The 27182-nt window shown below is 41.0% G+C and overlaps 1 protein-coding gene and 1 pseudogene across 2 annotated transcripts in view; one reads left to right on the plus strand and one right to left on the minus strand.

The window, feature by feature from the left end:
- Positions 1–11565: 11565 nt before the first annotated feature.
- On the minus strand, positions 11566–11631 carry LOC122663470 (annotated as a pseudogene).
- An 855-nt stretch (positions 11632–12486) lies between these two features.
- The window catches only part of LOC122660774 (putative RNA methyltransferase At5g10620), an 88692-nt gene continuing 73996 nt past the window's right edge, over positions 12487–27182 (plus strand). For both annotated transcript variants that reach the window (XR_006332785.1, XM_043856008.1), the window contains exons 1-3: positions 12487–12593; positions 12743–12774; positions 13102–13244. Coding sequence is in view for 1 of the 2 variants with exons in the window: in XM_043856008.1 (XP_043711943.1) it covers positions 12542–12593; positions 12743–12774; positions 13102–13244 (227 nt within the window). In the remaining variant the exon portion in view is untranslated. The remainder of the gene's footprint in view (positions 12594–12742; positions 12775–13101; positions 13245–27182) is intronic.

A 27182-nucleotide genomic window follows, 5' to 3' on the forward strand; every position in this document is an offset into this window, starting at 1 on the left:
AACTTCTGGTTATTGCGTTAAGCCTCCTGCAATCCGAACTTCCGCTTCACTTTGTCCCCACCTGACTGTCAGTGATTACAAATAAACCCCTACAGACCATTTTCGCGCGTTGTTACGAAAACGACCGTCACTTCTTCGTTTCAACTCGGAATCAAGTGTCGTTTGAACCGTTACGAAGCTGATTCGATGGGCTACGCATCCATGCCATTAACACTTCTAAATAACTTAAAAACATTTTTTTAGCATCATCTCCTCCATTTTCACAAGAATTCACCTAAAACCTGAAAAGCACAAGAAAGAACCAAGTAACTCTGTCCAATGTGGTAAAATGTATGCTTTATGCCCTAAGATTTCACACATAAATGTGCTCATCAGTATACAAATGAAGTGGATTTTATCAGGGAAGGACGATACCCTAAGGATGCTACAACTAAGGAAAAGCCTTTCTTAAGGAGATACGCTACGCAATTCATCCTACTAGAGGACATTCTATACAAGAGATCACATGATTGAGTACAACTATTGTTTGTTGATGAGGAACAGTCAAAGCTAGTCATGGATCGAATCCACGAAGACATATGTGGGTCTCACATGAATGCAAGGATGATGGCCAAAAAGATCCTTAGACTAGGGTATTGTTGGAACACTATGGAAGTTGACTGTGCACAATATGTAAAGAAATGTCACAAAGTGTTAGATATTCGGCAATCACATACACACACCGCTTTCAGTGTTGCATACTCTGAGTTCTCCTTGGTCATTCTCCACTTGGGGCATCGATGTCATTGGCTAGGTGGTCCCTAAAACTTCTAATGGTCATGAGTACATTTTAGTAGCCATTGACTACTTTACCAAGTGGGTGGAAGCACAATCTTATTCCAAACTAACAGAAGCCAAGGTGACTAAATTCATAAGCAATAAATCATGTGCCGGTACGAAGTATCCCACGAGCTCATATCAGATCAAGGATCCCACTTCAGAGGAGAGGTGAAGAAACTATGTGGCAAAATGAACATCCAAAGGCATACATCATCACCTTACAGACCTCAAACTAATGGTGCAGTGGAAGCCACCAACAAGAACATCAAAAGAATAATGCAAAAGATGGCCAATAAGCACAGTGATTGAGCCTTAAGCTGCCCTATGCACTTTAGACATACAGGACATCCATCCGAACTTCGACTGGGGTAACACCTTACTCACTGATCTATGGATTGAATGGAAGCAGTCCTTCCAATCGAACTAGAAATACCCTCTCTTCGGGTCATGATGAATAGTGAAATTCTAGAAGCGGAATGGATTAAGACTAGATTCCAAGAACTAAACCTCATTGACGAGAGAAGAATGCATGCCATGGACAACATGAAGAAATACCAACAAAGGATGATACAAACATTCAACAAGAAGGTTGTACCATGTCAACTATCCGTTGGTGATCTGGTGCTTAAGGAGCAATGAGCACCCATACATGATCCACGAGGCAAGTTCAGGCCCAATTGTAACGGCCCTTACATGATTAAGAAGATACTATCTAGCCAAGCAGTACGAGTGGTGGATCTAGATGGGATCAAGCTCCCTTATCTTACAAATATGGATTAGCTTAAAAAGTACTATGTCTAAAGTTTCCTAAACAACGGAACTACGTTCGACCTGATCCCTTAAAAACTTAAGGGTACGTAGGCATCTTGGTGACATAAACATTAGGACCGATCATATAAAAAAAAATCAAAGTCAACCCAATCAAATTAAAGTTCAATCACAAGTTCAGAGTTTGAGCCACAACAATGTTCAAAAAGCAAAAAAAAAAAAAAAAAAAAAAAAAAAAAAAACAAAGCACCAATGCAAAAAAAAAAAAAAAGAGAGAGAAAAGTACTACTCTTGGCAATCAAAACATCCTAATAACTCAAGTCCTCCACCTTCTTCTGCAACTTTGCAATCCTTGCCTTCAAAACCACTGGGTCATTTGTATCCTCATCATCATCTTCTTCCACTTCCTTGGAACGCTTGGAACTCGAAGAGCTTGAAGTTTCCTTTCACTCCCATGTCAATCTCCTCCTTGCAGTCTTTTTCTTTCCTTGGGTCTTCACCCAATTCTCACACTCAACGATCATTCCTCCATCATCAACAGCTCCTACAGTTTTCAATATTGTCTTGGATCGCCACAGACTAGCTATCCTCCCCACCAATTCTTTGTCTAGCTGCTCCGATGGATGAAAGTTCACCAAGTCTTCAGGTATGTCTTGAGTCAGTCCGTATTATCGACGCAGCCAATTAGGCATATAGAAAGAAGTGTGACCAAACCCCATCAGGCGCACGTGGTTACACCCAGAAGATTCAGCACCGATGCATTGACAGGCCACATAGAGCACTGCCAACGGATGTCATTAGAAGAAATATGGGATAGAGCACGCTCCCAAGCATCCCAATGGTGACACTCCATCACTACCGAATGGAGAAGATAGTGCTTGATTTTGAAGTCTCTTCTCGTCGGCTTCACAAATTGCAGCCTCTCAATAAGCCAAACCTACCATACAAATGAAAATAAGGGTGATTCCAAACGCATGGAAAAAAGAGAGAAAGAAAGAAAATTTATAAGGAAGAAGAATACCTGCAACAAGTATGGATTGCCAGCAAAATATTCACTACGAGAAGTATGATTCCCACTCAAGATATCCAAACCCCTCATCGTTTCCGCCAAGATGGTCAGGACGATATTGCTACCCCATTGGATTTTCTTGACTACCTCCATTAGTACAGGGGAAGCCCCACGAGCACCAGAATGAAGTAGGAATTGAGTGATTACACAAAACAAGAAAGCTCTCTTCCTACACTCCATGAACCCATGATCACCCCTACGTTAACCCGCAAAGAGGCGGATAATTGCCAAGACATCGATATGGTGACCATGCGTAAAATTGGGGAAGACGTCCCTTTTCTAATCCAAAGAAGGACATGAAGTCTTTGGAATAGTCATTCTTTAGGAGGGATGTATCATGGCACCATGACGAGGAGAGAGGAAGCATGCACAAAATTCCTCATAAGTTGGACATACCTTAGCTGTACCAAAGCAGAACACATGAACCTCTGGGACCCAGTAACGACAAACACCTCAAAGTAAGTCCCATGCAAGCGTCATGTTCTTCATACCCATCAAATGCTAGAGATGCACTCTTCCCAAGGCTTCACGATCATCCTTCAACATGGAATCCATCCAAGAACTCAACGCCTTATCCATTGATCAAGAACAAAGAAAACAACAAAATAGGAGGAAAGGGAAAGAAGAAGCCCCGAGGAAACACCCTAAGAGCAAGGACAAGAGTTTCCACACTCCCTAGGTCCCTTAATAAAGCCCCAAGGACGAGCAAAGGCCCAAGAAGGGAAGGGGAATAAAAAAATCTTGCAATTGGGTATTTAAAAAAGGAAACAAACTGGAATTGAAAACACGGAGTCGACAGTGAAACTCCCCGAGTCAACAGCGAACCATGTTACCATTGACATCGAAACAATGTCAAGGATTTCACTTCGATGTTGATCCCAAATGGTTCGCTGTTGAGCAGTGCTCTTCCACTGTCTAAGCCAGTTTGACAGTTAGTCAATGACACTCGACACTCACGATTTTCTCTTAGATGTTGAGGGATATCGATCGACAGCAGTTCGATGTCGATACTGTGTTGTTCACAGCTTAAGCAGTCCTTTACATTTTTGGGCAGTTCGTACTACGCCAGTGGGTCCCTGCTGTCCCAACACAATACACCCTAGGGTCACGATTGACCAACCCACATCACATTCACATCGACATATCTTATTTTGACCTATCCAATCACACATTTGATCAAAAATCATATAATTAGGTCAAATAAAATTGGATTTAAATCTTTCAAAAAAACAACTACAAGGCTTAAAGGCCCAAAACTGTCTACACCTCTATACATTTTCAAAAGCAAAAAAGCGGGGACTTAACTACTACTCCCTACCATCTTCATCCTCTTCCTCATCCTCATCGTCCTCATCATCATCCATGCCATCCTCTTCATCATCACATCACTCCCGCTCTTTTCTGGCTCATCCTCAACCCCTACACCTTGATCACCAATGAGATCATCAATCTAAATAGTCGGGGGGTCAGGCACATAAGTCTCTGTAGCCGGGGCATTCCGGGCAGCAGCTAGGGCCTCATCTCTTTCCTTCTCGAGCCGATTGGCGTTCGCCTCATAACCTAGGATGTCACCCTCCTGCACCACACATCAAGCATCAGCATCATCATGCATCTTCTATTATGTACTAACAATGTAGGAAACAACATGACACAACATTCAACTTACCAATTCAAGAATCCTCTCGCTCTGTGATGCAACGAGTTCCGTTATACTAGCAACCATCCCCAATAGATCATCATATCTATAACCGGGAACCTGCATCAAAATCAATGGTTAGCCCGTTACGTAAGAAGGGAAAAACAAATCCAAAGCAACATCAATACTCACAAAGTTGAAGCCACATGGAAAGTCAACAACAGAAGAAGGACGAGGGATAGGCACTTCCCTGCCACGATAGACGAAGGACCACCTCGGCACTGGGAAGAAAGCATCAGGCACCTTGTGGAAACACAAGGGTGCTGAAGATGATCTAGCCCCAGTATCGCCAATAGGGAAAGGCGTCGCCCTAGGAGCAGACTCAAAAGAGGAAGCCTCACGAGCTGAGGTACCAGCACTAGCAGTGGCAGCACTAGTAGCCTCCCCAGTCTCGTAAGGATCAAAGCCACTAGGAGCTTGAACATGCAAAGGACAGTTAGTAACCAAGATGCAAACTGGGAGCATAGAAAAGCAAGAAGCAAAAGAAATCGAGACTTACCTGTGGACCCGAAGGAGTGAGTCGAATGCATATAAACTCCTTCACCCTATACCCGCGGTAGCATCCCCACGAGCTAGGCTCAACGAAGGGCCATGCATCGACGCCCTTCATGAACCAGTTCATCTCCTTTTTGGAGAGTCTCTCCGGTTTAAGCACGAAGCGAGGAGGCTTCATGGGAATACAAGGCCTCTCAACATCAGGCCACTGCCTGTAGGCCTGATCCCCCAGATACTATGCATACCTAGATGACCCGGTAAAGACCATGCGTTGTGGCACGAGCCTCCTTGCAGCCTCCAGTCGAGCTTGCGCACCCAATTCGAGAGACTCGAACGGCTACCTCACAACCTGTCAACACAGATACATCAAAGACAGAATCACAATCAAAACTAAGTCAAGCATGAAGCAACAACACAGGTAAACAAAAAACAAGTCTTTACCTCCTGTGGGGAGAGCCGATCTAACGTCGCCCTGACTATCGACACGGGAACCTTCCTCTCCTTGGGACGGGTGTTATCAGGCAAACACATCCCCACCCTAGGAAAGTAGGAATTGTCTCTAAATATCAACCTGGGAGCTCGTACCCCTAGGTGGACATAGCACTAGCACTATAATCAGATCAACAGACATTACCACAAGCAATACAAGCAAACATAACTCAAGAAAAAAAAAGAGGAAAGGAATGACGGATTACCTCTGGTACAAACCAAGTACCGTCGATGCACTGGGTGCACTCCATGGCCAAGGAATCCAACGTCCTCAACATATGGGCATAGCCCGCTCCAACCTAGTTGAAGATCTTCACCTTCGACAGGTCCCTGAGGTACCACACCATGGAGATGTGAATCCTCATACCGCTGGTACTAAACAAGGTGTTTCCCAAGAGATAGAAGATGAAACATCTTGCCTACTGATCCAACTCCTCACGGCTGGAAGAATCGATCACCGTCTTCTTGTCCCACTCATGAAGGAACCACTGCACCGCCACATGCGAATCAGGAGGAAGAGACCCAAGAAGCCTCGTCAACTACTGATCCTTGTACACCTAGCGAGAGAGAGAGAGAGAGAGAGAGTTGCAGAACGGTATTTGGAACTCACCTCTACAGATGCCTTTGGGCACAGAAGCCCTTCTCCTCTTCGTTGATGTGAAGCCCCTTTTCCTCTCCTACTTGCACTTTCTATTGGGTTTTCCCCAAAATTAATGGTTTTTCATGTGTTTCAATTTATTTTATAAACCGTCAAACCATGTCTAAGGCTACGTTTGGTAAATATCTGAACAGGGTTCAGAATTGTTTTTTCGTTCTTTAAGAACAAAAAAACATGAATTTCTGTTTGGCTTGACGGTTCATTTTTCTGTTCTTTTAGAACGAACCGGAGGAATATTTGATGTAAAGAACAAGAACGACAAAGTATCACGATTCACAATCAAAACTCGTGAGCAACTGGGCTTCAAGACAAACTTGCGAGACAGATCTGGGGAAGAGAAGGGAAGAGAAGTAGCAGGCAAAGCTCTCTTGCGACAAACCCATTTTTCTGTTCGTTTTCCTCTCGTTCATTGCTCCCCAAAGGTCGCCTACAACTCTCATCTCAACAATGATCGTCTGTGATCTCTTCTCTACTGCCTGCTACCATACGGCTCCTAGCCCCTCTCGCTTGCCTATGCGATTGGATTTGAAAGATTGAACTAGCCCAGGTGAACCCTCATTCGTGTTCTTCTTTTGTACTTCTCATTTTTTTTTTACAGATTTCAAGTAGCAATAGCAAACTAGGGATTGGAGGACCCCATTCGGGCGTGTTCAAATTTGAGCCTCATCCTCCCTCGCGAAGCTCGCCATCAACAAAAACAATTTTAGAAACCTAACACCTCTCATCGCATGGCATCTCTAACCTCTCCCAGTCTCCCTCACACTCAATGGCATGCCGCGAGCCAGCAACCTACAGCCCCGGCCACCAGAAACCTGCAGCGGTCAAAGGACTCCTACACAAATTGGATTTCTCTTGCTTCATAATTTGCTTGTTTGTATTTGGGATTTTATTTTTCTCCTTTCGGAAGCAACCAAAAAACTATGATTTCTGCTTTATCTTGATTCTTGACTCCTCTATTGGATTATTTCTTGGGCGTCTTCTCTAGCTGCTAAAAATTCTTGTTTTATTTTTTATTTTTAAGAAGTTCTAGATAGATGACCCAATGATTCTGCAATTCATACGTATTTTTTATTGCATTTATGTGAGTTATGTAGCTTTTATATTTTGTTGGTTGCAAGATTTATCGTCTATTCTTCTTCTATTTTTTTTTATTTTTGCTGCTCCCTTTCTCGGTTAGTTTTACTTCAGTTTATTTTTTTCCCCCAATGGGTTACTTTGGAATTATGTTTCCATATTTATACTAAAGAGACATATGTTGATCTTGAGCCTGATCAACCTAACCCTATATGAAGGAGAAGTATGATACATTTGTGTTTGTTTTAATGAAAGACATGGATCTTGACCAGGTTCTAAGGAATGGACTGTTTAACACCCTTTGCAGGTGTCTAGAAATTGTCTGGTGGGAAAAATCATTGATTGATCAAATGATAGGCAGAACAGGAATTGGATACTATGTTGCTTTGCCTCTACCATCTCTAATGGAAATAAGATATGGTGAAATTGAACACATTAAATTATAGCGTGTGTAATGGAATCCATGGTGGTGATCAATATTATATTTTAGCTTTTATTGTCATTATCTCTAAGGTCAACAAACCTGAAATACTGTAGCTTATCTTAGAAGACACTCTTCCAACACCTGACCACTAGTTTACTTGTCATTGTTCCTAAAATTGTTCAGAAATGGGTCTTAATTGAAGTTACAAGTATTCTTAAGAACATTGCCATGACACAGGAATTGGGATTATAGTTGGGCAGGGGAAAGATTGGAGAAAGTGTCATCTGAGAGCTTGATGGCTAAGGCTTAATCATTTAGAGGTTCTCAACAGGTTTGGATTCTTTTTTGTTGGATTGATCTCACAGCAACATAGCTCATTTCATTAGAACTTTATCCAAGCTACTTGTTGGTAGTGAGTGAGTATTGGTAATTAGTTGTAAGATTATAAAGGTTGTTCAGCAAAAGAAAAAAGAGCTTAAGCTTTTCTTTGATTTTCTCTACACATCTCTTGTTCTTACTGGATTTCTCATGGTTATAATAATTGTAGAGATTTGTCAATTTCTCTAAGGCTGCATATGGTGGGAGTGCAGGTGTTGTTCTTATCTTGCTGCTCTGTCTCCCATTAGCAATTGTTTTAAAGGAAGAGATTAATCTCTGGAAGAACAAGTGATCAAATACCTTGAACAATTCTGATTCTTCCCAGTTCAGATCAATAATTGAGGAGCCTATGGATAGAACTGGAACTACTGTCCACCACTGAGTATTACTTCAATTTCTTCGCTTGACCCAGATGTTAAAAGCACCAAAGAGAGGTGAAGACTACACTGTTTTGCAGGCGCTATTGAACTTAGACATGTTGATTCTCTTTGTGGCAGCAATTTGTGGGATATGCGGTAGGTAATTGCAAGCCAAATTGCAAAATAGCCTCCAAAGCTCATTGCTGCGCCTATGAAGATTACAAGCCATGGTGGTGAGAGATCAGAGATAACCTCATAGAGAACACCTACATTGGCACTCAATTCCTTGAAGAAACTTAAGAGATTGAGTGTTGTTTGATCATACCCAAGTGATGATTTGATACTATTTGAATAAATACCAAACATGTAGATTGAGGTTCTCAACAGGTTTGGTTTGGTTTTGCTGTATTTTTGTTTTGGATCTCTACTTGATAGGTCTTTAGCTCAAATTGGTAGAGCACTTGGAACATGAGCATATTCCAAGGGGATGGTGATTCGAATCCACCAAGGCCTTTTTTATTCAAATGTTCATAGCATAGTCAGTTATGGCACTAATCCACACAAAAACCCAATTTTTAATGGCATCTTTGAAATTTGACATATTTTTATAATTACTTTAGTTATGTTAATGAGATATTTTAATTTTATGTTAAGGTTGATAAGAGAGAAAATGATTTTACAAGTATTTTTTGGTATAATTTAGAAGGAAATGGCATTATTATAAATAATGTCAAATAGGGAAGAACAAATTATACCAAACACCATTTTCGTTCTGAACGGCGTTCTTGAGACCGTTATCAAACTGTCATTTTCGGTCTCAGAACGCTGTTCCAGACTAGAAACGCCAAAGAACATTTCTAGTCAAGAACGGGTGTTCTTTGTTCAAACATTTACCAAACGTAGCCTAAAGAGGTCTGTAAACGTTCTTTTCCACTTTTTTTCATCCAGTTCGTTCTTTAAGACCAAAGAACGAACCGTTTTACCTATGCTTTTGTTCTCGGAAAACAAAAGAACGGAAACAACGTCCTTGAGACCATCACCAAACGCACTCTATGGCTGCGTTTGGTAATGGTCTGAACAAAGAACGTCCGTTCTTGAATAGAAATGTTCTTTTACGTTCTTGGTCTAGAACGGGGTTATGAGACCGAAAATGACCAAGAACGCTGTTCAGAACGAAAATGGTGTTTGATAAAATCTGTTCTTCCCTATTTGATGTTAATTACAATAATGCCATTTCTTTGTGAATTATACCAAAAAAAGACTTGTAAAATCATTTTCTCTTACCAACCTTAGCATAAAATTAAAATATCTCATTAACATAACCAAAGTAAGTATAAAAAGATGTCAAATTTCAAAGATGCCATTAAAATTGGGTTCTTGAGTGGATTAGTGGCATAACTAACTATGTTATGAACAGTTGAATAAAGAGGGCCTTGGTGGACTCGAACCACCATCCTCTTGGAACATGAGCATGTTCCAAGTGCTCTACCAATTTGAGCTAAAGGCCCATCAAGTTGTCAATGAATTAACACAACAGATTAAACCAAATTATATTCTCCATTCTTTTGGATTCTAGACAGCCACGAGATTCCATAGACTGAATGATCTTAACTAACTGAAGCACTTGGCTATTTTGGACATGAGACGTAAAGAAATTTTTTGTTTTTCAAAGAAAAGGCAATTAGTACAAACAGAAAAATGGTGGTGCCAATGCCAAAACCTTTTGAAATTGGTCCTAAGAGATAACATAGATGGGCCTTGCTCCAAGAAGTATGACTAGAGGGGCCATCTTAATTTGTACTCTAGTTTAATAATGTGATTTTCTCACCAATGAAGTTTAACCAGCTGTACAGTGGAGAAATTGGTAGAACCATAGGCTCTGTTTGGTTACAAGGAAAGTGAAGGGAAGTATTTTCATTTTCCTGTAAAACATCTCACTTCTGAAGGAACTATTTGCATTTCCCTTGAAACCAAACACCAAAAATAATGCTGGAAAAACAAAAGACATCACTAATATATAACTCCCTTTTTTCCCCCCATTAACTTAGGCTCACAGTGCCTAGTTTATCAGATTCAACCACATTAGTTAGATACTTAACACAAGTTTGCTACCCTGTATTATTCAATCCGTTTGTTCACAGCTACCCTGCGCTAACCTCATCTTCTGGAAGCTAGCTTCTGGTTCAAATGTTCCATCCAGCAGATTCAGTTTTAAAAATTCTGCTTCTACTATCTGTCAACAGAAATATGATTTTTTAGACATTCTTCATTGATACTCCAGACTCAAACACATTTTATTAAGCTAGAGATGATACTGAAAGTAAACAAAAAAAAAGGGGGGGGGGAAAGAAAGAAAGAAGGAACATATATAATGGTCAGCATGAAATCACAATTTCCTAGTAGTGGAATAATGCAGGAAACAATAGGAGAAACTGATTCTGAAAACATCTTGATTTGTCTACGATGATTCGGTGTAGGCAAATTTCACATGAAGATGACGACTGCAAAGAATTTATCTTAAAGCTACTATTCTGGCTTTGTGTTTGCTTTGATTACAGATGACAAAACAATATCTGGCTTTGTGTTTGCTTTGATTTTATTGCTTTTCTTTTGGTTTATCTATTGAAAAAACATATTACATTACAATGGAAGGCAGTGGGAAGATACATAGACAACTGCTAGTTTATCCTATAGCAAACCTTTTCCCAATAGTTTTATGACCTTCAAGGGGTGGTATATATATATTTGCAGTAAAAAGAACTGTCCTGGATATGTTAAAAACATATTTCCGATTGAGAAGGTTTGGTTCATCTGTTGGGATTGAGTATGCCTTTCAGGATGAGGTGAGACCTGGGTCTTTTCCACGTACAGTACAACTATGTCCATACAGGTAGTTCAACCCAGTTCCTCTTCATGCTGACATAATATGCTTGTGTCATAGTCAAATTTCCAAAGATTCCATGAAAAAAAACCAATTATTTCACATAACCACCGTTACAATGGAGCTTCTTAAGCTGGAAGATGATTACTCATTCCTCTTATTTCCCTGGGATTAGTTGATTGAAGCAGGGATAGAAAAAGATCCTAAATTATGCCTATGATTTGTAGGCCCAACATAATTAATGGCACAAACAACCAGACAACTAAGAGAAAAGAAGGGATCATGTGTGTAAATTGAATAACAACCCAAGATAGACCTTGTGCAGATGTAATAAAAGGAAAAAAAGAGAAACCAAGTGCAATGTGTTGATAAATCGGAAGAGATGGAGAAAAAAATGCATAACACATAACGGAAATGGAAAAGAAGTACCTATCACAAAAAAAAAAAAATGGAGAAGAAGTTCGGTAAGCAGTTCTATTGACAGAGATGAAAATCTCACAACAATCGACCAGTTAACTTCTGAAAAACATTACAGATTTCAGGAAAAAATCGGCCAACAATCACAAATTTCAAACATTACACCATAAATCATTCATCAACGCATGAAAAACAATACAGGAAAAAATCGGAAAGAAAAAAGAAGAACGAAGACGAGATTTTCTAAAACCGAGCGGATCAAAATGCCTCTTGGAAAACCTAATCCTGAAAAACTAAATTGAAAGCCCAATTGGGAACCACACAGACCAGAAACGAAAGTCACAAGAATGATAACCTAATTAGAGAGAGAGAGAGAGTCACCTTCGTTGTTGTCAACTTCAGTTGCAGAGGGGGTCGTGCTAGAGAGGACCACTGTAGCAGAAACCTTCAAATTTGAGGGATGTTGCTCCAAATCCTGAGACACAAGGGAGAAAAATCGATAGAGCCCTAATCAAATCTTCATCCCAACAAACGACCGAGAGAGAGAGAGAGAGAGAGAGAGAGAGAGAGAGAGAGAGAGAGAGTATCGACCTGCAAGTTTCGCCTGCTCTTCCTTCCCCGGATATGTCTCTTCGTTTTTTTTTTGTCTTCAAGGCTTGCTCACGGGTTTTGCTCGTGAATTGCGCGATCGATCGTTCTTTGTTATTTGAGACGGTCTACAAAAAATATTCTTTTGGTGCTCAAGACCTCCGGTTCGTTCTAAAAAAACGAAAAAACGAACCGCAAAGCCAAACACTTTTTCATGTTTTTTTATTCTTTTTGAACAAAAGAACTGTTCTGACGTTACCAAACGCACTCTATGAGTTTATAATACTTTTTCCTGCTCTTGTATTGGTGTGACAAGATATCAGTAGGAAGAAGACCCGTAGAGGATACGATAGTACGCACTTCGGTTCAAGGAACGTGTCCGTTGCACAGCAGAGTCCAAAGCAAATTGAATTTCTCTCTCTCTCGATGATAATTTCCTTGAGCTCCAATCCTTATAATACGAAGACCCCAACTCCAGGTTTTTGAAATCCTTACTTAAAAATTTTTCGATAAGTTTGTTCACAAGAAATATTTAGATTTTACATTTAATCAATAATCTACACTTTTTTGTATATTTATCTGTAAATTTTCTAACATGGGTTACGCAGTTACGCTTGAATTTTTCAGGAAGAAAATGCAAATACTCGGGCCAATCAGTGGTAATGTCTCTGTTACTACTTTTATCAATTTTTGAAATTTGAATTAGTTAAACCCTACAATTGCCATGGAAATCCGTAAATACACGAGGATTATCTCTTTTTATTCTGGAAAAAATGCCCTGATTGCCATTTTCAACTTATTGAGCCACATGAGATTTTTGGTCTCAGCTTAATCTGAAGTTTCACCATGACGTTTTATGGTGGGGGAGTCTCTTATTATGTGTGTCTGTGGGGTGGGGGGGGTGGGGTTGAGGGGGTAAAGTTTGAAGCACAACATAAAGTTTTAAGCACAATATGATGTCCTCTCTGCTCTGTTAAAATTGGCAGAGAGCACTTCCTTTACGTCTATTAACAGTTGGGAGAAGAAGATCCAGTGGAGTTCAGCTTTTGGTTGAAGAGTACAAAGAGAAACTCAAGTACTATTGCAGTGTTGACGATATCCAAATTCGATCCAATCCAAAAAAGTCTTGGTACTTCCTTGCATTTTGCCCTTCTAACATGTCGTAGTTGTGATATAACCTTTTTCCCCCCTTTGTCTCACTGGCCTCTGATGAAGATGATGGCATAGAATATGCTTTTACTTATTGGGGTGGGTGTTTCACTCTATGTTCAGTTGTTTTTTGTTTGTATTGTTACTCATAGCATATGTATATCTGATGTATTATATGTATGGTGTCAGATTTGAATGGTGGAGTATGATTCATTGAGAAAATTGAGAAAACCCAAGTAGTTCAAATTAAGTCTTGGCTAAGTTGTAAATTTATGTGATTTAGAACAATCTTCAAAAGGAAAGTAATATTGAAAGGAGATATTAAAGATAGATTTGGTGTGAAATAGCATGAAACACTAGGGGGAAACAAGGTTCATGTGTTTAAGAGGAATTCAATGCAACCCCCATTTCAAATTAAGCTTTTGTTTTATAATAACCTGTAAGACACATAATGAACTGCCTTGGCAGACATAGATGGTAATGCAGTAATGCCTCCTATTTGGTCTATGGGACAAAGAGTTTGTAATTTGGTACCAATGAACTGATGTTGATATTTAAAGAGGTCTCTACTAACAAAATTAGCTAGAAGAAAATCAGAGGTTACAATTTCAGACTCCCAAGATTTCTTGAACATAAAAACACCCTGTCTCTATTATGAACCACGATATCTCATAATTCTTCTGGATATAAAGGCCTGTCTTTTACCTTTGGCATTGGATCAAGCTACAATCTGGTGCTTCTAAGACACAAGATGTTGTAATATGGGTACACGGGTAGAATTGTCTTATAGGGGTATTTTGGTTTTGACTCATTCTAGATTACCTCACCCATATTATAAATAAAGCTGGCCTATGTCCCATTAGACACAAGTCAGATTCACCAAAACCACATGGTATCAGAGTTGAAGATTTGAAACCCTAATCGCAAACCCTCTCTATCCCTTTCTTGATTTCAGCGCCTCCACCAACAAAACTGAGACTCTCTCTTCTTGGTTTGCATCTCTCACCACCATTACCCTTCTCTTTGTTCTCGGGGGTTCCTCCCTAGTCCATCGAGGGCCGTTCTCTTACCTTGAAGATGCCTCTTGAGATCTAGATTTATACGGGATCTTTTTCTCATGATCTGAGAAGTTTACCAGTTTTTCATAAGTAACCCTTTTTGTGGTCATAGTGCATCTGTTATAACATCCCCGTGGATGATCAATTTCGGGGTGTCAGATCACATGACAGGTTCATCTAACCTTTTCTTTCAGTATACTCCCTGCTCTGGTAAAGGCAGGGTTCGGTTAGCGAATGGAACTCATTCTGTAATTTCTGGGAAGGGTTCTATTCCTTATTCTCCTACTTTGCCTCTTTCCTTTGTTTTGCATGTTCCAACTTTTCCCACTAACTTGCCCATTAGAAGTCTTACATCTAGTCTTAATTGCAAAGTCACCTTTTTCCCTTCTCATTGTGTTTTTCAAGATCTGGTGATAGGGGCAATGGTTGGTTTTGGTAGAGTGCATAATGATCTGTATCTGCTTGACGATGGCTCCTCTTTGGTCTCTAGTCAGGCTCTACAAACATCTTCTTTGTCGCCTCCCATTTCTGAGTTACTATAGTGGCACCGTTGTTTGGGACATCCTCCTTTGGGGACTTTAGCTAGGATTTTCCCCTTTTTTCGGCATTGTAATTCGAGTCAATTTTTTTTTGTGAGGCATGTGTTTTGGCCAAAAACTTGAACCAGTTATTCTATTTCAGATAATAAAAGTGTCACTCCTGTTTCTTTATACAGTCTGATATTTGGGGTCCATCCCGTTGTATATCTGAAACTGGCTTCTGATGGTTTGTTACTTTTATCAAATGCCACTCTAGGATCACTTGGGTTTATATGATGCGCACCAAGGGGGAGGTTACTTCAAAAGTATGGTGTAGAGTGTAGACTCAATTCAGTAGAAGGGCGCCTAGGTGACGCCTTGACAACCTTGGTGTAGACTCATTTCATTGCTACTGATAAGGTTCTTTGAAGTAACAACGGCCGTGAATACTTCAAGGGCTCCTTTTAGTCTTATCTTGCTGCCCATGGGATCCTCCATCAGACTAGTTGCGTCGATACTCCGGCTCAAAATGGTGTTGCTGAATGGAAGAATCGACATCTGCTAGAAGTTGCTTGGTCTCTCATGTTTGAGATGCATGTTCCTCCCCAGTACTGGAGTGACACAATTCTTATTGCGGCCTTTCTGATCAATTGAATGCCCTCTTGGGTCCTTGGCTTCCACTCTCCTTTGGATCTCCTCCAGGGCTCTGCTGCATTTCCGGTACCTCCCAAAGTGTTTGGCTGTGTTTGTTATGCTCGTAACCATCATATGGGAAATTTGACCCTCGTGGCCTTCGGTGCATTGTTTGGGTTACTCTGCCACTCAAAAGGGCTATCGATGTTATCACCCTCCATCCCGATGCTGGTTTGTAACTATGGATGCCATCTTTCATGAGTCTGCTGCATACTATCCTGCGACACCTGATGTAGGAGCACCATCATCCCAAGCTAGTCCAGCCAATAGTAGGCCTAGCCCCAGCCCAGACTAGACCAAGGCCAACAGGATCAGCCTAGGCCCACGGCTAGCAAGCCTGGTCAGGGTTGTGTGGGTATTTTCTGGTCAATCCCAGCAGTGACTCTTCAGTTACAGCAAAGCGTCTTTTTAATTTTCTTAGTTTCTAGTTTAGTGTCTTTTTGTATTCCTAGGGAGAGTTAATGAGATTGTTTTAAGTTCCTAGGCGTAGTAATTTCCTTTTAAATTTCCTTGGTAGTAGTTTGAAAGTCGTAGTCTATATATTTAATGTTTTATTGGATCTATTTTCTAGGTGTGGGGAAACCCAAAAGTCCTTTTGTATTCTCACTGTAACTTGAGGCTTTAGCCTCCACATTTTCTATATAAAGGCAAAACGTGGGGAGGGTTCATATAACCTCCAGAATTTTAAAATTGCTCTCTTTTGTGAGACTTTTCTTGTGAACTCAACTGGCTGTGGATCTCAGCGTTTATATCCAAGGTGGTGGCTTAGGTGGGACTCCTACGGCTGGTAGACTGGTGGGACTCCAATTCTACATCTATCTATCCATCTCCATCATCATCCATCTTCATCATCACCACCACCAATCTTCATGCCCCTATTCTCTTCCAGATTCTTGGCTTGCTTACCCATTCCGGTTTGCATCATTTTGGTATTAGAGCTATGTTTGGTGAGGAGAATAACCCCCAATCAATGGAAGAAATTTCTGCTACCATGAAGCAAGTTCTTGATTTCATGATGCAGGAGCACCATCATCTCAAGCTAGTCCAGCCAACAGTAGGCCTAGCCCCAGCCTAGACTAGACCAAGGCCAATAGGATCAGCCCAGGCCCACGCCAGCAAGCCTGGTTGGGGTTGTGTAGGTATTTGCTGGTCAATCCCAGCAGTGACTCTTCAGTTACAGCAAAGTGTCTTTTTAATTTTCCTAGTTTCTGGTTAAGTGTCTTTTTGTATTACTAGGGAGAGTTAATGAGATTGTTTTAAGTTCCTAGGCGTAGTAATTGCCTTTTAAATTTCCTTGGTAGTAGTTTGAAAGTCGTAGTCTATATATTTAATGTTTTATTGGGTCTATTTTCTAGGTGTGGGGAAACCTAAAAGTCCTTTTGTATTCTCAATGTAACTTGAGGCTTTAGCCTCCATATTTTCTATATAAAGGCAAAACGTGGGGAGGGTTCATATAACCTCCAGAATTTTAAAATTGTTCTCGTTTGTGAGACTTTACTTGTGGACTCAAGTGGCTGTGGATCTCAGCGTTTATATCCAAGGTGGTGGCCTAGGTGGGACTCCTATGGCTGGTAGATTGGTGGGACTCCAATTCTACATCTATCTATCCATCTCCATCATCATCCATCTTCATCATCACCACCACCAACCTTCATCATTCCTGCCCCTATTCTCTTCCAGATTCGATCTTGGCTTGCTTACCCATTCCAGTTTGCATCAATACCTCTTCAGGGGGACCCTTCTTCCACAGTGGAAGATGTGCCGCCACTCGAAGTTGATATACCGCAACCTAATATTCTTGTTCAGGGGGAGACTGACACTACCACACCGGTTTAGCCGCCGAGATCAGAGATGCATGTCTATGTTCGCAAATGTCAGCAGACTCAGACCACTATTGCACCTACTCTACCACGCCAATTGCCACCTCTCGAGCCTGATCCAGTTCCCTTGGATCCTGGTAACAGTCTTCCCTCTTCTGATGTTGATTACCTTGTTGACCCCACTCTTGATTTGCCTATTGCTGTTCGCAAAGGTACTAGGTCCTGTACTTTACATCCTATTGCTAAGACTGTTTCTTATGACTCGCTCTCTCCCTCCTACTTTAGTTTTGTGTCCTCTCTGTCCCTTGTTTCTATTCCCCAGAACTCGCAGGAAGCTATTGCAGACTCACAATGGCATGTAGCTATGGTTGAAGAGATGCAGCCATTAAGGAAGAATTACACATGGGATCTGGTTTGTCTTCCTCCACAAAAGAAGATAGTGGGTTGCAAGTAGGTATTCACACTTCACAGCTAAGCAGAAAGCTGATGGTACGATGGATCGTTGTGAAGCCAGACTTGTTGCCAAGGGCTTCACTCAGACTTATGGGATCGACTACCAGGAGATGTTTGTACCAGTGGTCAAGATGAACGCCATCCGCTTGTCCTGTGCTGTTAACTTAGGCTTGGATCTACAACAACTGGATGTGAAGAGCGCTTTCCTTCATGTGGAACTTGAGGAGGAAGTGTATATGGACATTTCTCTTGGATTTACATGCTCACAAACTTAGGGGAAGATGTGTGTTAGAATAAGTAGTTCTACTCGATAGGGGTATTTCTGTCCTTTTTATGTTCTTTCTCCCTTAGCCGATTCCTCTTGGGTATTCCTAATTAGAATCGGCAAGGGTAGCTTTCCTATTTGTAGTGTGAGTAGTTGTAACTCTTTGAATAGAAATAAAGTAGCTTGGTGATCCATATTGATCACTCAGGCATTCAGTTTCAAGGCTGTTTACATGGTATCAGAGCCATCTTTGATCTAGAAGAGCAGCCTTCTCGGTTTTCAGGTTTTTTGTTCTCCATCACTCTCGGTTTCTGGTTTTCTTCTTCTCCACCACTCTCGGCCTCTCTCTCTCTCACTCAGGGCAGCAACTATGAGGTAATCTAATGAAGATTTAGCTGCTGCCCTCAATTTCACCTCATTGAAGATCGAAGACAATTGGTGTGACCTGAATCTGCCGCAGGTTTCCTCCACCCTTAGGGATCGAGCTACTCCTTCAACTCAAGCTTGATTTCTGCTTTTTTTGGAGATTGATTCCTGCTCTTATTGGTCTACACCCTTCCCTGATTGAAGACTGTAGCTTTGGATAAAAACCAATTCAGATTCAACCTTGCGATTTCTCTACTTTCAGGTTTTTCCTAAATTTTAATAAATTTAGGGCTTTTTATTGGCTCATCAAAGGAGCTAATTTTTGGAGGATATCTTCCCTACTACTAGAGGGAAACTCGACCTCAGTTTCAGCCAGTTCTGATGGCTGAAAATTCTGCAATATCAAAACCCAGGACTCTTCTCGATTCTAGTAACTGCCCTGCTAGGGTTTTTTATTTACTCATCAGAAGTTGCTGATTTTTTGAAGACTTATTCCTCACTACCTGAAGAGAATTCGATCCAAGTTTGAGCCTATTCTGACGGCTAATTTTATAGGAATTTCAAAACCCGTTCATTACACACTTTTGACATCATGTCTGATCTTACTTCAGCTGACTCAGATGGATCTGCTCAACTAGAGTACATTCCTTTTGCTTCTGCCACTAAACTAGATGGGACTAATTACTTGATGTGGTCAAGGTCTACTTACCTTACTATTGCTGGCCGTGGCTACACAGGACACCGTATGGGCAGCCTTCCCAAACCTGTTGAAGGATCTGCCCTGGCTCGATGGTTATCTCATGACTCTATGGTAATGTCATATCTTATACATTCTATGTATTCTTCCATTGCACCTGGTTATCTTCTCCTAGACGCTGCTGCCCAGATATGGAAGGCAGCAAAGGATACCTAGTCCTAGGTTGGGAATGATGCTCAGGTATATGAATTAAAGAAAACAATTCATGATACTAAACAGAATGAGTTGACAGTCTCTCAATACTATGCTGAACTCCGCAAGTGCTGGCAAAACTTGACCATTACTCTGATTATCAGCCCACTACTGCTACTGATATTGCTGCATACAGGAAACATGTTGATAAAATTAGGGTTTATGATTTTTTGGCTGGCCTTAATGTTGAATATGATCCGATTAGAGTTCAGATTCGCAGCAAGGATCCTTTCCCTACTCTGGAACAGTCCTATGCATTAGTCCACATTGAAGATCGACGCCGTGCAGCTATGCTCCATAATACACCTCCAGATCGGTAAGCTCTAAACACTGGGACTACTTCGAATCCTCCTATTGCTGAAACTTCTAAATCTGAAAAGGCAGCCATCAAATGTGAACATTGTGGTAAGTTATGGCACACTAAGGCCACATGTTGGAAGGTGCATGGTAAACCAGATGACTTTGAAGCTAAGCGTGCTGCTCCTGGGAAATTGAAAAACAAACCCAATCATACTGAGGCTATCACTACTACTCCTACTACTAACACTAGACTATTCAAGGAGGAACTTCAGGCTTTCCGGCGTATGTTATAGGCTTCCGCTCCTACTACATCGACTCTTGCCAGTTCTTCCACCGCTCCAAGTTCAAATTTTGCCTACTCAGGCATTTCTTTTGCTGGTCATTGTGCATCGGTGGTCTCTTCTCCCTGGATCATAGACTCCAGTGCCACTGATCACATGACTGGATCATCCAGCCTATTTTATCGTTATTCTCCTACTTTTGGTAAAGATAAAGTTCGAGTGGTTGATGGTTCTCTCTCTTCTGTGTCTGGGAAAGGATCTATCAGTTGCTCTCCCTCTCTCACTTTATCCTCTGTTTTACATATACCTAAATTTACAACTAATCTTCTATCCATCAGTAGTCTTACCCGTGACATAAATTGCAAAGTAACTTTCTTCCCTTCACACTGTGTTTTTCAGGATCTGGCAACGAGGGCGACGATTGGATGTGGTAAGATGCATGGTGGATTGTACCTATTTGGTAATAGGAGTCCTCCTTCATCGCAACTTCCTTTTCCCATTCATCAAAGCACATTAGTCTCTTCTGAACTTCAACAATGGCATAAACGACTAGGTCACCCCCCTTTAGGGACTTTATCCTTTTTATTTCCAGCATTAGTTAAACAATGTAATAAGGACGAATTTTTTTGTGAGGCCTGTGTTTTGGCCAAACAACATCGTTCCACTTATTCTATTTGTAATAAAAGAAGTTCTTCTCCTTTTAATCTTGTTCACTCTGGTGCATGGGGACCTAGCCGTAAACCTTCCCTTTCTGGTTATCGTTGGTTTGTTTCTTTTATTGATTGTTATTCTAGGAGTACATGGGTATATTTATTGCATAACAAAAGTAATGTTTTCTGTTGTTTTCAAAATTTTCTTAAGATGTTTCAGACCCAATACCATGCCACTCTCTTGATATTGCGAAGTAACAAGGGCAAAGAATATATGGATGGTCGTTTCCAACATTACCTTACGACCCATGGAATACTCCATTAGACCAGTTGTGTCGATACCCCAGCCCAAAATGGTGTGACTGAAAGGAAGAACCGCCACCTCCTTGAGGTGGCTCGGGCTCTTATGTTTGCCCATTCTGTTCCTTCCCAATATTGGGGAGATGCTGTCCTTATTGCAGCCTATCTCATTAATAGGCTGCCTACCTGAGTGCTTGACTCACAAATCCCTGCTAATTTATTACAGGGCTCTTCCTCCTTTGTCGTTCCCCGAAAAGTTTTTGGTTGTGTATGTTATGCTAGGGATACCAGATCCCCAGGTAAACTTGAACCTCGTGGCAATCGTTGTATTTTCTTGGAATATTCTCCATCCCGAAAGGATTATAATTGTTACCATCCCCCCACCCGTCGTACCTTGGTCAATATGGATTTTATCTTTCATGAAGCTCTCTCCTATTATCCTTTCACGCCTCTTCAGGGGGAGAATTTCAGTGAAGATGTGTTAGTTGACCTTGTTCAGAACCAGCAGAATATTGACCTCACCCCTCTTGAGTCTTGACCCTCCTGCTCCTCCCCTCCCTCTTAATGAAGACAAAGAGGATTTTCCACAGGGGGAGAACTTAGATGCTGAAAATCCCATTCAGGAGGAGTTGACTCTAGTCCAACAAACTATTAGGGAATTTCAGAAGAGAATCAATGGCTCTAACCTCAAAACCTACCACAGAGGACATTCCAAAAATAAGCTGCTTCCATCTACTGCAGCACCAGTACCAATCCAGTTGCTGGCTCTGAAACCAGATGATTCTCTAGGTAACATCTCTTCTCCTTCTTCTCCTGACTTACTTATTGCTCATCGCAAAGGTATTCGGGCTTGTACTCAACATCCTATTTCTCATGTAGTCTCTTATGAATCCCTTTCTCCATCCTTTCGTACATTTGTCTCTTCTCTTTCTTCTGTTCGTATTCCCCAAAATTGGCAGGAAGCTTTTACAGATGGAAAGTGGAGGCAACAATGATGGAAGAAATGAAAGCCTTACAAAAGAATGATACATGGGAGCTTATGGTTCTTCCTCCAGTAAAGAAACCAGTTGGATGTAAATGGGTGTTTGTGGTGAAACAGAAGGTAGATGGTACTGTGGATTGATACAAAGCACGATTGGTGGCAAAGGGATTTACTCAGACTTATGGATCGACTTCCAGGAGACCTTTGCACTGGTTGCAAAGCTGAACACTATCAGAGTACTACTATCTGAGCAGTAAATCTGGGATGAGAATTGCAACAGTTAGATGTGAAGAATGCCTTCCTCCATGGAGAGCTTGAAGAGGAAGTATATATGGATATTCCACCAGGTTTCTCATGTGATAAAACCAATGGCAAAGTATGTAAAGCGTGCTTTATACGGGCTGAAGCAGTTACCCCGTGCATGGTTTGGACGGTTTCTCAAGGCTATGGTTTCTGTGGGTTCTAAGCAGAGTAATGCTGATCATACCCTGTTTATAAAAAGGAATGGTGAAAAAATAACCATTCTCATAGTCTATGTGGATGACATTGTGGTTACTGGGAATGATAATAATGAGATCAACAAGTTGAAGACTTTCCTTGGCCAAGAGTTTGAAATAAAAGATCTGGGAAACCTAAAGTACTTTCTAGGGATAGAAGTTGCTCGATCCTCTAAGGGTATCTTTCTCTCTCAAAGGAAGTACATCCTAGACCTGTTGGCAGAGATGGGAATGCTAGGGTGTCATCCTTCTGATACACTTATGGAAGCTACTACACGGCTCAAAGAAAAGGAGGGTGAACCTTTTGACAAAGATCGTTATCAGAGATTGGTCGGCAAGCTTATTTATCTATCTCATACATTACCAGATATAGCCGTCGCTGTGAGTATGGTAAGTCAGTTGATGCATGATCCTCATTCTTCTCACATGGATGCTGTTCTTCGAATTCTCCGATATTTGAAGTCAGCCCTGGGAAAAGGAATTCTTTTGTTTCCAAATGGCCATCTTCATGTTGAAGTATATACTGATGCTGATTGGGCTGGATCCTCTGATAGGCAGTCCATCTCCGGCTATTGCTCATTTTTTGGTGGAAACCTCATCACATGGCGTAGTAAAAAGCAGAACGTAGTGGCAAGGTCTAGTGTCGAAGCAGAATTTCGTGCTATGGCACAGGTTATTTGTGAATTGTTTTGGCTCAAAGGCTTATTGCAAGATCTTGGTGCTCCTGTCCTCCCATGATGTTATATTGTGACAACAAGGCTGCTATTAGCATTGCTCACAATCCTGTTCAGCATGATCGTCCCAAGCATGTGGAGGTTGATAGGCACTTTATCAAAGAGAAATTGGAAGAAGGGCTGGTCTGTGTTCCTTTTGTGAAGTTTGCTGACCAACTAGCTGATGTGTTCTCTAAGGGATTAAGTGGAAAAGTTTTTCATCATATTCTTGTCAAGTTGGGCATGTTTGATGTTTATGCTCCAACTTGAGGGGGAGTGTTAGAATAAGTAATTCTACTCGATATGGGTATTTCTGTCCATTTTTATGTTCTTTCTCCCTTGGCCGATTCCTCTTGGGTATTCCTAATTAGAATCGGCAAGGGTAGGTTTCCTATTTGTAGTGTGAGTAATTGTAACTCTTTGAATATAAGTTTCAAAGCTGTTTACAGTGTGCAAGCTAAGCGTGCTTTATATGGGCTGAAGCAGTCACCACATGTTTGGTTTGGGCGTTTTCATAAAGCTATGGTTACCGTAGGCTACTACTCTCAAAGTAATGCTGACCATAGATTGTTTATCAAACGACCAGGTGGAAAGATTGCTCTATCGATTGTGTACGTTGATGATATTGTCGTCACCAATGATGACATTGAAGAAGTTTCTTTTCTCAAGAGATATTTGGGCAAGGAATTCGAGATTAAGGATCTTGGACAGCTTCGTTATTTTCTTGGCATTGAAGTTGCCTGGTCCTTTAGTGGCATCTACCTATCTCAGCGGAAGTATGTGCTTGACCTTCTTTCTGACATTGGTATATGTTGGGATGCAAGCCGGCTGATACTCCTATTGATGCTAACTATCACCTGGTTAGCAAGGAAGATGATCCCGTGGATAAGGGAGGATACCAGAGATTAGTCGGGCGACTGATTTACCTTTCTCATACTTGCGCTGACATTGCTTACGCCGTTAGCTTGGTCAGCCAGTACATGCATGATCCTTATTCCACCCACATGGAAGCAGTGCTGCGCATTCTCCGCTTGAAGTCTGCCTCAGGTCATGGCATCCTCTTTTCTCCCCATGATCATCTTTGAGTTGAAACTTTCACGGATGCTGATTGGGCGCGTTAACTTATTGTCCGTAGGTCTACCACAGGTTATGGTACCTTCGTTGGTGGTAACCTCATTACTTGAAGGAGTAAGAAGCAAGCTGTTGTGGCTCGGTCTAATGCTGAGGCAGAGTTCCGTGATATGGCTCATGGCATTTGTGAACTTCTATGGCTTCAGGGGCTTCTCACCGATTTGAATGTTCCCATTACACTCCCTATGATCAAAATTTATTGTGACAGCAAATATGCCATCAGCATTGTAATGGGGGGAGGGAAAGCAAGAAAGAGAAGATAGGAAGGAAATCAGAATTGTAGGGGGAAAAGAGAAGAAGCAGTAGGAGAAGAAGAAGAGGGGGGGGGGGGAGAGAGAGAGGAGAGACTTAAAGAAAGAAGAAGACTCCAACGATTCTGCAATTTTTATTTTCTGTTCTGTTCTACCTATTCTGTAGGCTATTACATATTTAAACAACAAAATAAAGGGGTGGTTATGAGTATGGGGCGGGAAATAAGGTTGCTGTCCAAATTGGACAGTAATCCAAAACCGTGGCGGGAAAGGGTGGATGGGAAGAATAGGGGAGGAAGTTGCAACTTACAACCAAAACAGTTTTGTAACTTCTAAAAAGAAAACAAAAAAAAAAAACTGCCTGCAGAAAAAAACTACCTATTTAAAATTCAAAATATCTAGCAACACAAAACTTAAAAGAAAGAAATAAAATAAAATCAAAGATCTTCATATGCTGATGTGGATGGTGGTGTGGCTGCTGATGTGGCATGAGATGCTGACATGGCAAGGTGCTGATATTTCATTCCTGATAGTGTGATCTTCTCTTTCTTTGGTATTCCTTGAAGGGTTGACCAGATTGTGTTGGAAAAAATGCCCTCATCAAGCAGCCCCCAAATGTCCTGCATCAACTCTCCCTTGCTTCAAAAAAAACTCAACCACGAGTTTTATAGAACGGAAGAATCAAATTAGTAACCATCGATGTCAATTTGCAGTCCTCAATCGACCAGTCTTCATTCATGGCAACTTCTGTGTAGCAGAAAAATAACAAGACAACAGTAACAAGGGACGGAGGGGGAAGGGAGAAATATAGAGAACCTGGAGAGGAGAATAGAAGAAGAGAAGAAGAAGAACTCGGGAAGAAGGGGAAGGGGAACAGAATTCAAGAAGAAGAAGAAAAAAGAGGAGTTGAGACTTGAGAGAGAGAGATTCACCCAGGTTTGAGCTCTGATACCAAATAATGGGGGGAGGGAAAGAAAGTAAGAGAAGATAGGAAGGAAATCTGAATTGCAGGGGGGAAAGAGAAGTAGTAGGAGAAGAAGAAGAGGGGGGGGGGGAGAGAGAGGAGAGACTTAAAGAAAGAAGAAGACTCCAACGATTTTGCAATTTTTATTTTCTGTTCTGTTCTACCTATTTTGTAGGCTATTACATATTTAAACAGCAAAATAAAGGGGTGGTTACAAGTATGGGGAGGGAAATAAGGTTGCTGTCCAAATTTGGACAGTAATCCAAAACTGTGGAGGGAAAGGATGGATGGGAAGAATAGGGGAGGAAGTTACTACTTACAACCAAAACAGTTTTGTAACTTCTAAAAAGAAAACAGAAAAAAAAAACTGCCTGCAGAAAAAAACTGCCTATTTAAAATTCACAATATCTAGGAACACAAGACTTAAAAGAAGGAAATAAAATAAAATCAAAGATCTTCATATGCTGATGTGGATGACTGCTGACATGGTTGCTGATGTGGATGGTGACGTGGCTGCTGATGTGGCATGAGATGCTGACATGGCAAGGTGCTGATATGTCATTCCTGATGGCGTGATCTTCTCTTTCTTTGGTATTCCTTAAAGGGTTGACCAGATTGTGTTGGAAAAAATGCCCTCATCAAGCAGCCCCCCAAATGTCCTGCATCACATTGCTCACAACCCAGTCCAGCATGATTGGGCGAAACACGTGGAGGTTGATCGTCACTTCATCAAAGAAAAACTGGATCCAGGTGTTATCTGTGTGCCTTTTGTCCTAGCAATAAACAACTGGCTGATATATTTACTAAAAGTCTTAGTGGAAAAATGTTTCATCCTATTGTTTGGAAGTTGGGCATGTGTGATATCTATGTACCGACTTGAGGGGGAGTATTGTAATATGGGTACAAGGGTTGAATTTTCTTATAGGGGTATTTTGGTCTTGTACTCATTCTAGATTGTTCTTCTCTATATTATAAATAAAGCTGGCCTATCCCATTAGAGACAAGTCACATTCACCAAATCCATACAAGAAAGTAGCACAGGAAAATACTGTAGTGTTAACAGATTTAGAATTAGAGTAAGGCTTGGATGATTAATGATCACCCCAAGCTCTTTATTTATATTATTGAAAATAGGGGACAAAATTACAAGTAAGCAATGTGGGACTAAAACCCACATAATAGAAACATAATAGAAACAAGAATATGTCTAGAATACCCCTACGGTTCTTACACTCCCCCTCAAATTGGAGCAAATATGTCAATCATGCCCAACTTGAGTAGATTAGGATGGAACAATTTCCCAGACAATCTAATGTAGTCCTAGATAGGTAGGAGACCTACCAGGAGCCAGATAACAGAATAAATAGCAAAAAGGGGCTGTTGGTTCACATGGACAGCCTAGGTTTTAGGTTAATTCTAGGGTTTAGGATGGGAATTTGGGAATGGGTCTTATATGGTTTTAATATGCAGGTTTAGGGGACTATTATGATATAAAAAAAAACAGGATTTGGTTCAGTTTAAAATTCCTGCAGAATTAGGGTTAGGGTTTCGGGTTTTTAGAAATTAGGGAAATCACTAAAGCTAGGGTTTAGATGGATGGATAGGGCTGGGCTTAGGATCAAGTTTAGGGGACTATGAGGGGAGGCTGTGGTCAAAGTTTGGATGATTTCTAATGGGTAAACAGATCTGGACAGAACTGAGATCCTCCTAGGGTTTATGAAAATAAA

This window comes from Telopea speciosissima, chromosome 5, assembly GCF_018873765.1.
Source record: "Telopea speciosissima isolate NSW1024214 ecotype Mountain lineage chromosome 5, Tspe_v1, whole genome shotgun sequence".
Taxonomy (NCBI): domain Eukaryota; kingdom Viridiplantae; phylum Streptophyta; class Magnoliopsida; order Proteales; family Proteaceae; genus Telopea; species Telopea speciosissima.